General features: G+C 41.2%; 1 protein-coding gene across 1 annotated transcript in view; it reads left to right on the forward strand.

The window, feature by feature from the left end:
* Nucleotides 1-8,290: 8,290 nt before the first annotated feature.
* Nucleotides 8,291-12,098, forward strand: part of PARVA (parvin alpha) — a 66,542-nt gene continuing 62,734 nt past the window's right edge. The window contains exon 1 of the mRNA XM_027714877.2: nt 8,291-8,506. Within this exon, the coding sequence (XP_027570678.1) occupies nt 8,371-8,506 (136 nt within the window). The 5' untranslated portion in view covers nt 8,291-8,370. The remainder of the gene's footprint in view (nt 8,507-12,098) is intronic.

Here is a 12,098-nt window from a genome sequence, read left to right on the forward strand (position 1 = left end):
GTAGACTTTACAATTGCTTGATAAAACACATCACAAGTTGTACTGTAGGGAGCGATGGCTGGTACAGCAGTTAAAGATCTCCCTGAGAATAATTCCTGAAAAGGACTGCAAAAAATGTTGAATTTGTAATGCCAACATTTGATAGAAAATGTTGTGGCTGTATTTAAACTGCATTTATCTTCCTACTTAAGAATATATGCATCTTTTTAGCTTAAAGGAACTGTCTCCTATCTTTTTTGTACATGCATTTGTAGATATTGGCAAAACAGTTGTGCAGAAATTCTCCTGATTTAGGTACTTTCTTAAATCTGAGGTAATTCTGCAATTTAAGATTGGTAGTATTCCCAACTGTATGTTTGATGCACTAGATTTTCAAACTGGAAAAAAACCCAAAACGAAACAAACAAAAAAACAGAAACTGAAAGACTGTTTATTTTTGAATATGATTTTACCTCATGCTCTGAGAAGATTCGATGTTCTCATTATTTCATGAATGGTGCTAACGTGCAGCATTTGCCTACGGTACAGCCAAAGATAGAAGCATTCCTGTCACAAAAGCTTTAAACTAAAAAACCTCTTGGTAAGTACTTGCAGGATAACAGACACACTGGATCCTGTCACAATAACTTATGAATTATCCTCAGGTTTGTTTCTTTTTTTTTGTATTAAAAAAATTCGAAATACTCATCCTAAATATAAAAGCAAGTTTTTACTATTGGCCACAGATAAATAATATACCTCTGTTGGTGCAAGGACTGTGCTGTTGTTCTGCACTATTTATGTATTCATATTTATTTTTTAGACTGTTTAAAGAGGATAAGTGCCTGGTTACATTTTACAGTTTGGATGTTGCCTCTGATTTTGGTTGAAAAATTTCTAACAGCTGTGTGTGGGAAAAGCTGTGCATTGTAGAGTAGACAGCCCTATCAATTTGGTAAATAATTAGCAATAAAATATGAATTAAGATTTTAAACAAGGTTCTCAGTTACCACAACTTGAAGGGATACTCTCAAAACATAGCAGGCAGGGCTTTAACAGTACCATTTGTCTTCCATCACAGTGGAAAGACAGAGGAGAATCCTTGAATGTGTTCCAAAATTACCATCTTTTTTTGTCCTGTCAATCATAGGCTAAGCATGCCTGTTCTTCAGATGACATTTTTATTGAGATGAGTTGCAGTGATTGATACAAAGTAGGAGAGGCAGAGCAGCAATAAATATTTTGGTTTTCTCTGTTGAAATCTGCTATTTCCACTTAGGTGGTGAAAATTTCTGGGTTTTACCACTGTTGCTAGAAGCCTCATGTAATCCTGTAGAACAAGATGGTCTAGAACATCTATCATGGTTTTCTGAAGAAAAACAGAGAGTCATAATATTTTCAAGGTATTTTTAAAAAGTGAGATTTCAGTTTACAGGAGATACCTGTCACGCTATAAAACCAAATAGGAAAGGGTGCTTTCCCTTTAGCTCCAAAGTTTAGCATTCCTGAGAGTATCAGAGACAACAGAAGCTGAGGGCCATCAGCACTTTAGGGGCTTCAAAAATATTCTTTGCTAAAAAAATACTTTTTCTGGATGCCATGTGGTTGTAATACATGCTCCACCCAAAACTACGTGTCTGCTCTTGGGTGGAAAAACCTGTCAGGCTACTGCAACCCTGCCTGATATTAAGTACCTCACAAGATTAGAACCAAAAATAAACTGTGCAAGTGATTTAGAAAATCATAAACTCTTAATTGAGTCATTTAAAGCAGGCCTTTGTGTATTGTGAGAGTAGAGAAGGAGGTAAAAAAAAAGGGAAGCTATGTGCACTGTTCACAGGTCAATTTGATATGGTTGGCTTGTATTAGAAATGTATTTAAACACTGGTTTGGTTATGAGTCTTCTTGCTGCTCAATCTTTTCTGTGAATTGGCTCACTAATTTATGATAGATTTGTTCATTTTTAAGTTCTTGGCACTGTCATTTTGGGGTATGATATGATGTGCTGGAATGTATTGAGTGTGTCTAAATGGACTGAATGTGAGCAATTTTCTATTTGAAAAAATAAAATTCTATCTCACTCTTTGAAGTCTCAAAATCATTTCCATTGCAATTTCTCTCCACTGATGCCTACAGTGTAACAATGTGTGATGAGGGAAGATCTATAGGTAAAAAATTGTATCAGTTTCTTAATTCATCTACTGGTAAGTAATTTGCACTTTCTTGCAGTGCACAGATTCATTTTGTAGTTTATAAATAAGGACAGTCTGACACAAGTTAGTGGGCATTCAACTCTAACACAGGAGTTTACAAACCCCATGAGATTAACAACTTCCACACATGTCACATAGGAATTCACCAGCTAATTTCTTTAGGTAATTATATAAATTATATAATTATATAAAAATTATAGCAGCTTCTTGCAGACTCGAAAGTGTCTCTGAATGGATTAAATGGTGATGAAAACCTTAACTGTAATTTTTCAAATTCCACTAATTTTACCTCTATCAGGTCATCTCATTTTGTTATTTTCTACCAGTGGGAGAGCCTTACAGAGCAAGACAATGTGCTGCTCAAAGGAGAGAAGTGGATAAGCAAGACTTGGGCTTATGTTACTGCTAGCACCATTGTCCTCTGCTTAATGACTCTGAACTGATTGATAGTTCTCTTCAGAGGACAGATGGACAGCTGCTTCTCTTCACAGGTCAAGGTAATTTCTATCATCTTTGAAGTTTTCCATCTCCTATCCTTTCCCTTCCATCTTGTGTGCCTCAGAGGTGGTGACTTCTCTTGTAATACCACATATAAGTTCTCAGGACTGTGTATAGGAATTAACCTGCCTGCTGGGTTTACTGGAAGTAATACATCAAACACTTATCCATGTTGAAAGCCTTGCAGACACGTTGGCTCCTCAGCCAGCTGGTCAATAGCTGGAGGACTTTTCTGGCCCAGGAGCAGGATAGAAATTCTCTCATAGGAATTACTGAGCTTCTCCTTATCACAGCACACACCCTCTCCTTGTCCTTTCTTCGAAAGATCAGAGGTCTAAAGAATCACAGTTGGTGCTTAGGGACATGGTTTACTGGTGGACTTGGCAGTGCTGGGTTAATGGTTGGACTCTGATCTTAAAGGTCTTTTTGAACCTAAACAATTCTGTGATTCTATACGAAGTTTGAGAAAAGGATTTTGTAAACTGCTATTTGAATCAAGACCAATCCATTTGCCCCAAGGTGAAGGGACACTTCACTGATTTTTAGTGTATTTGACTGGGTTTCTCTGGGCACAGGAAACAAATCTAGAGGTTTTGTGCTATGTAACTTCTGCTCTTCTAGCCCAATGCATATCTGATTTCAACTAAGATTTTTGCATTAGTTTAATAGTCTTTTTTTTTTTTTCCAGAAAGATATATTCTGTTTTCTTTCTTGCTTGAGCAAGTAACAGGATGTGGCTTAGAGGACTGGAGATTCTATACATGTTTTGAGACTTTGCTACTGTTAAGATTTAAAGCTGTCCCTGCTGGGTTTTGCGTGGACCAAACATTTTGGCATCATTTAGAACAATGGGTTTGCCATGTTGGCATGCAAATACTATCCCTACAGTTTTCATGGCAGCCACATCTCATGAACCTAGATAATGGCAAATATTTCGTGATGAGCAAGGTATTTGCTGGATTTCACCTAAATCTCTTTGCCTGATATTTATGAACAAATTGTGGTTTCTTCTTGTTGCTTCTAAAGAACTACAAAAAGAAACCTGATGGCCCTGCACATCAGCAATGTGTTTGCTGGAGTATTCATATAACACAGCTGTACAAAATTACAGGCCCAAGTGAAGGACACAAGTAAAGCTTATTATGAAAAAGGTTGGATTTATTTTTCTAAAACTGTCTCAAGAAGGACAGTTGTAAGTGCAAGTAAATTTACCCAAGTTTTTATAATTAACTAGTTGAACAACATGTTACCAGAAGAATTAAATATGAGGATGATGTTCTCATTTTGCCAAAAAAGCTTAAAACCCACTTCCTTTCCATTGAAACTTTCAAATTATTAATCTCTGTGACTGTATGCAACATGTTATCTTTTGTCTTTCATGTACTTTTTTCCTCATCTTAGTCTGTCTTTTTTGCTCCTTGATTTAAAACAAAAAATACATTGTACTTTTTAAGAATCTGGTCGGAAATACTCTGTTACTTTTATGAAACTATGTTATTTTGTTATATTACTTAAAGAGAAGATTCTTATCTCAAAGAAGTTAGAAGTTGAGTAGAAAACACAGCTCTCTTTTAAGCATGAGCACGTGCTCAATTTTAAATTCAGTCTGTGAGCTGGAAACAAATTTATCCTCAAATGTGAGTTTTAGATGATGGTGGCCATGAAAATTTGGAGCTCTTCTACCCTGACACTGATGCTTTCTTCTTTTACAATGTAGTCACGTCGAGATGATCAGTCAACCCTGGGCCTGTCTTTGAGGGTCTGAAGTCACATGCAGCAAAGTCCTTTGAGATGTGTAAACTTTCATGTGTGGGTGTGGAATACAGATGTGGAAGTACAGTTGCCATCCAGGTGTGGCTGTGCCTCAGCCTGCTCCCTGTGCTGCCTCTCTCAGCACTGTGCGGAGATGGCCACTGCCCACAGCCACGTGAAGAAGAGTGGGACTGCCTGGTGAAACCAAAACCACATTCCTACAGGGCAGGGCTGGAGGCAGCTCCTGCTTCCCAGCCCCCTGGGGCACCAGCGTTGCCCACAGTGTTTCCTCACCACACCGGAGGGAGTGCCTGGCATATCTTCTTCATGGACGCGTGCAGGAGCTCTTGTCTCCAGGTATTTTGGGGCACTCTCGGGAAAATCCCGGTCAAGAAATAGATATCAAACATGTACAAAGTAACTGGTATGGAAACACCTTATTTTCTAAGCGGGTTCCTTTACCGTGCCATTAACTATCAGGGTGGGGTGGGCACGTTCATTAGTTCACCCCACAGAGTTGGCAGGTCAGCAGAAGGCTGACTGCAAATTTTTAGGAAAATAAAAAAGGGTAGACATTGATCTAGTCCTCCTCTTCTTGAAGTCAGCAAAGGGTGTTACTGTAGGCAATCACGGCAGTGGCAGTAAGTTGATAAAGCGCTTTTAAATATTCTACTTCCATTAACTTTGCATGATCAAACAGCCAAAAGGCTAGAGCAGAGGTACATCTAGGAGAAAAGTGTTAGGAGAACACTGTAAGACAAGTGAATGATATTTTACAGCCTTAACCAGCTGGGCTGCTCTTTCTTACCAGCCTAGGCTGTGGTTGGGATATTACCCACCCTGCCTCTTCCATCCCATTCAGAAAGTAAACCTCTGCTCCTGATAGTTCTGAGTTTTGTAATAAAAGAAATAAAAACCAGCTGTGCGTGGACAGATATGAAGGTGAATAAGAATTATTTGAAGTATGGGGGGAGGGGATTTAGCCTTCTTTTATTGCCTGGCAAAAGTACATATGTGATCAGGATACAATTAATTTGATCTAATGTTTGGCTCATCTGTACGAACAAGGCGCTGACAGGGAGCATGGAGAGAGCTCTCATGGTCTGCTCTGGATTTTATATGCCAGGTGCAGCAGAGCCAGCCTGAACAGCAGCCTGCTGACTGCTGTGTCCTGTGCTGGGATCATGGAGCGTGATCGTGAAGGTATTCAATTGTCAAATATAAAGCAGAGAAAAACTCATTCCTGTATCTGCCATAACTTAGACACTGTGCATATCTATAAGGCCTTTGTGCTGAATGCAATACTAATTTAAGGCCATATGTCCATATATATTCCCAGATAAAAAGAAAAAAAAGGTAGCATATGCAGTTCTAAACTTAAGATACGGGGGAAAAAACGTTGTAACTATCCTCAAAGAGAAACATCACAACTGGAAAAAACACTGCAATAGTGTTATACACAAAGAACTACAAATAAATCCTGAAAGGAACCCATTAAAAAAACAAACAAACAACCAAAACAAAACAGTAAAATTAAATCTGCCTGTTGCTTTCACATTATTACATAAACCCCACTGTATTTCTTTTTCTAAATCTGACAAAGTTGATTTTAAACACAGTAAATTTCATTTTTTTCCCCTTGTGATGTGAAACTCCCATAGTTCATGAAGCTATTAAGTAAGTAATATTGTATTTACATAAGCTGAGTGTAGTGAAATAGGAAAGATGCTGGATCTTTTCAGCTATTTTGTGAGAGACTTGGCAAACACATGTTGAATTCTGACTACCCTGTGCTGCACAACCCAGCACCCATTACTGTTCATGAGGTATCTGGCTTGTTCTTTCTGTCTTTAGAGGTACAAAGGCAAGCACACTTGTGCTTGCCAAAATGCTCTCTCTTCTGCTGTGCCTACAAAATATTGACATCTATGTATAGTTGGGCTCCAAATGGAGATTTAGTTGGGTCATTGCTCTGTTTGTAAATGCCAGAGATTCACTGGCATATAAAAAAGGGTTTAATGTGTTTATTTCTCCTTCTTTTGAAATCACCTTTTATTATGTTCTTAAAAATTATTCAGAACTGTTTATCTCTTAATCTATACACTGTGTGAGCAGCACTTCTGTAAAAAGAGAGTAATGTGTGAAATTCAGACCTAAATTCTATAGACAGCAGTTCTGAGACACAATAGGTGCTGTGAACCAGACAGAAAATGTAAGGAAAGGACTGTGGTAATGGCTTGGGCTCACTCCTGCTTGTAACTGATGGCAGTATGGATGAATAAAGTTTTTCTCCAGGGCATATACTAACTGCATGCAGCAAATAGGCATTGATGTCTACCCCTCATCAGCTAACCAATGTTACTGGCTTGTAAAAACACAACAATTATTAGCCGATTTAGAAATATCCTCATGATAATTTCATTTCACTTATGATGCCTAATGGATAGCTAGATATTTGCATGAAGTGTGTGTGGCTTTTTGCCTGAATTGTTAATCAAGTGATTAAGTGGGAAGTGAAAGTAGTGCATCCAGATGACATTAATGCTGTTGCAGTCCTGGGCGCCTCCTGAACCAGGCACAGCAAATTATCTGTTTTAAACATACTTCTCTCTTAAGCTACTCATCTGCAAATCAAAGCGGGGTTGGTGTAGACAATCCGTTGTGTTAAGTCACCTTTCCTTCCCACTAGCTTTTTGTACTGGTCTGACTACAGCAGTTGTTTTCTTTTGCAGAAGTGGATGTGATGATGCCCACTGTCTCTCACCACAGACATAGACCAAACCTGCAGGCAGAGGAGCTGCTTTGCAAAATAGGCTGAAGACTGAAATGTATTTAGTAAGACTGAACTCTAACTTGCACTAAACTATTTAATGACAATTTATTACTTCATGAGTTCTTTTCTGTGTCCTGATCTGGGGCCCTCAACAAAAGAATGGCGTGAACCTGTTTGGAGCATGTCCAGAGGAGGCCATCGAGATGCTCAGAGGGCCAGAGCACCTCTCCTATGAAGACAGGCTGCGAGAGTTGGGACCTTTCAGCCTGGACAAGAGAAGGCTCTGGAAAGACCTTCTAGCGGCCTTCTGGTACCTAAATAGAGGTTACAGGAGAACTGGAGAAAGAGTTTTTGCAAGGGCAGGCAGTGATAGGGCAAGGGTGAATGGCCTTAAGCTGAAGGAGTGTAGATTTAATTGGATATTAGGAAGAAATTATTTCCTGTGGGGACGGTGAGGCACTGGAACAGGTTGCCCAGAGTAGTTCTGGATGCTCCATCCCTGAAGTGTTCAAGACCAGGTTGGATGGGGCTTTGAACAATCTGGCCTAGTGGAAGGTGTCCCTGCCCATGGCAGGGAGTTGGAACTAGATGATCTTTAAGGTCCCTTCCAACCCAGACCATTATTCTATGATTCTGTTGGTGCAGGGTGTAGCTGTGACCCTCCCATCCTTCAGAGCCTTCACCTACGAGTAGCTGTGGGTGAACTGAGCTGTCTGAGCCTTGGCATTCTGTCCATACCTGCCTTTAACTTTTGGCACCCCACCACACCGGGGCATTTGACCACCCAGCCCCAGTCAGTGCCTGGCTCCGCTGCAAGAGCGGAGGATGGACCACGGGGCGAGGCGCTGTCCTGTGCCCCAGGACACAGCCGGGCCCCCCAAAAACGCGGTGGGTGCCCCCCCGGGAGCGGATCGCGGTCCCCGCACCAGCCGGGGCCCGCAGGGAGCCGTGCGAGGGGAGCGGGCCCTCCCCGGCGGGAGGGCGGGCGGGAGGGAGGGAGGGAAGGAGCGGGAGAGCCGGGAGAGCGGAGCAGGAGCTGCCTCAAATGCTTGAAATAATTCCGCTTCCGTTCCAGAGCCGGGAACAGCCTCCCACGGCACCGGGGCCTCGGACCCGTCTGCTCCGTCCCCGAGCGCCCGCGGCGGCCGGGCCAGCATGGCAACCTCCCCGCAGAAGTCCCCTTCTTCCCCAAAATCCCCCACCCCTAAATCCCCTCCGTCCAGAAAGAAGGATGACTCCTTCCTGGGCAAGCTCGGCGGCACGCTGGCCAGGAGAAAAAAAGCCAAAGAAGGTAAAAAAAAAAAAAAAAAATTATCAGGTTTCCGCGTTTCCTGGGAGTTACCTTAATATGGGGGGGGGGGGGAACGGAGGACGGGGGGAGGAGACAGGGGGAGAGGAAAAAGCTCTGGGGAGCGGGAGGAAGGGGCTGGCGGGGAAGGACGCGCGGGGTGGGGGGGGTGGGCAGGCGGCGAGGGAGGAGCCGCCCCGGCCCCGCCGCTCCTGGTGTCGCTCCTGGGATCTGTGTGCGGGGGCTGCTCCTGGGGTCTCTGCGGGAGCCGATCCCAAGGTCTGCGTGCGGGGGCCGCTCAGGGGATCCCTGTCTGGGGGCTGCTCCGGGGCTCTGTGTGCCGGGCAGCCGCGGAGCTCGGCCGGGGAAGGAGCGCTCCCCGGGCAGGGCCCGGGGCTTGTCTCCCAGCAGGATTTACCTCCGCAGTTGTGGTGCAGGCACCCAAAAACTTAGTGCTCGGATCCTCCGTGATTCATAAACATGCAGTTTTGTGTGCGGTGTGGCCGGCACACGTCGCTCTGAGGAACCAGCGCAATGCACGCGACTGATTTAATGTTCATAATCATTGCTCAGAGGCTTGTAATGTAATTGTCCTTGGGCTAAACAAAAAAAACCTTCGCCTCACGACAGCGGACCTTTGCAGAACGCCGAGTATGTAGAACAGTCTGGTTCTTTGTCCATACATGTGAGTTAATGCCCACCCCCGACTGAATCTGCCTGTTTGAAATCCCATGAGGCAGAGAATTGGAATTTAACCTCGCTCGCCCATCGTTTTCACAGCTGAAGTTAATTTAAATATGATGCAAGTAGAGACGAAGTAACAGCTACTTCAAAACAGTTTTTCAGGCAACATTCGTTGCTTGCAAGTGCAAAGAAAGGTACTACACTCAGCAGACCCTTGCTCCTCATGTGCACAGGGGCCATGAAAGGAGGCACAGAGTAGCATCAGGGCTGTAGACAAGGATGATACAAACTTGAGCGAGTACAGCCCTTCATTCTGTAGCTGTCACATCATCTTTCTGTGTTGCATGGGCTTCCTTTTCCATTAAAACCCATGTTGCATGATTGTGCTTGCATTATTTGGCTTTCTCTGGTCATTGTAGATGGCCCAGAAGTTGATGAAATAGTAAAGAACGACAAACTTTATTAGTTATCCACTTTTTTACATTATTCTGTTAGAGTATTTGTGACCATTGGCAGCACTGAACTAGCAACAATCTTCCTTAACGAGTCCATGTTGTAGGTATATGTAGAGATCTTTAAGTTGGCCTATTTGTAGCAGATTTGGTATGTCCGTTTTATTTTTATTATTATTTTTTATTATTAAATGCTGTTTTCCTTAGTGACAGATGTTTGAAGTCACGAGTCTCCAGCAAACTGTTAGAGGTAGAAGCTACTTTTATCTACAACTTGTAATCTTACAAAAAGATGTATTCTGTGAGATCATATTTCTTCTCATTACTTTTACGTCTGTATTGAATTTACTGACTAAAATCTGCACCTGCTACTTCATTACCTCATCACTGTTTACCGTTTTGAAATTTTGAACCTGCATTAGTATTGTCTTCTGTGTTTCCCAATTTTATAAAGTCTATTTAAAAATAACAGTGGCTTGGAGAATAGTGGGGTTTTTTTAACTTTGTGAGGAGTTTGTTATTTGCTGATGGACAAAAAAGTATTGTATTAAATTAACCTTATCCTTCTTACTTCTGCACGTATTTGTGACATTTCTCACATTTTTTAGTGGAACGTCAGGATCTGGATGTTCTGGATTCTGTAATGCAGTTTGTTAGTCTGATATCTCTACCTACCCTGTTTTAATGTGAATGTTGATCCCTAATCTTGTAAGGTCTCTCAAAAAAATGAACTGTTAGTAGCTCTTCAGAAATAATGCTCTGTTGTTGTTTTTTTTCCTCATAGGGTATTCATTTCCCCTTTTCACCTATTTAGTCTTGTGATTTGTCATTTTAATATTCCAGTAGAGTAAATCCAGTAAATTCTGGATCTCACCTATATTGGTATTTCTTCATGAGGCAGCAGTTCTGATTATTCCAGTTTGTTGTTGTGTTTAATCTATGGCCAGTAGAACAAGTGCTCTTTTGAATGAATGTAGACTATGCAGAAGATACCTCTGTCATCCCAGTCTCCTGATCAACTGGGTTAAAGGCCTGGCTAGAGCTACAGTGGCATTTTTCCCAACCTGCACACCCTTCGGGGCTACCAAGGAGCTGCTGCACACACCCTTCTGTTTTGCTACTCTATATAAAGCCAGACCCTGATCAGGGTGCACACCTGAAATCAAAAACTTGGGATCAGACCGGGGTCTCACAGCTTAGTGGTAGGTCAAGAAACTTAGTGGGTCTGGTGTACCTATTATAAATGAGGGACAACTGAAAATTTCCCTCTCTTTCAGTCAGTGTAAGTTCTGCTTTTACACAGAGGACAGAAAGCTACTGATTTGTTCCAGTATTTTGCTGCAAGGGCTAAGAATTGGTGTTTTTGAATAATGAACGTTTTCTCTCTTGTAGGGAATATGCTACTTACACTTTAGTACTGTCTGTGCTGTGTATGTAGTTAACTGCTGTAGATACATTATTACACATGAGTTTTGACTTTGTCATCAACAGCCAATTTTATCACTGTCAAAGTGATGTTTTCATTTATTGCAACAATACAGCAAGTGCCAAAATGCTCCACCAAATGAAAATCCTTTAGGATCTGAAGTGACATTATGATAAAGAAAAATGCAGATTATTTATGAAGAGAGTTGTCTATGTAGTTTTTGCTACACCTAAAGTATTTTATAATATAAAGTGGGTTTTCTGTAATAACATTAATTTATATATGTAAACCTATACAAAAATATATAGCAACTTCAAAGTTCTTGGTAATAGTAAGTAGTCCACCAGAGGTAGAGATGAGGGTAGTCTAGACAAGTGAAATGAATTCTCTACTATGGCAGCACAAATTGTTGACCAAAACAAAGAGAGTAATCCAAGATACTGTTACTTGAGATATCGTATGTGATGTAAGCAGGGCTTAGTCATACCCTAAGACATATGTTAATATGGAAAATACATTGTCATTAAATCTTAGAGAATATTTGATCAAATCTAGGATTTGGAGCTCAAATTTGCTTTTGTTGTCATCTATCATGTTGGCTTTTATCTGGATTTCATTTACGATATCTCATCACCATTGATGTAATTCAAGGATGAGAACATTGTACTTTAGTACAATGTACTTTCCTGTGAGTATGTGCAGCTGCATTTTTAAATGGTGTATATGTTCTCTTAAAGTAAAAAAAATTAAAATTATTGAATATATTTAGAGTTAAAGAATTAGCTTTTTATCCAATGAGAGAATGGTGAGATAATACTAAAATATTTGGTGACCTGTTTGCAAATTGAACTGTGATATGCAAAAATTCTTTGTAGTTTTTAGCAAGGTTCCATCCCTTTCATTCCTGAAAGGCATTCAAAAGCTGAGCCACCCCATATATGCTACTGAAGGATCCCAGTCCTTGTCTATCAGGAGTTCAGATGCGTGGTGGAGCTCATCATATTAGCAAAAGCAAACCACAGATTAATTTTTT

Source organism: Pipra filicauda, unplaced genomic scaffold (assembly GCF_003945595.2).
Source record: "Pipra filicauda isolate LSUMZ 115617 unplaced genomic scaffold, ASM394559v2 scaffold470_size491443_pilon, whole genome shotgun sequence".
NCBI classification, from domain to species: Eukaryota; Metazoa; Chordata; class Aves; order Passeriformes; family Pipridae; genus Pipra; species Pipra filicauda.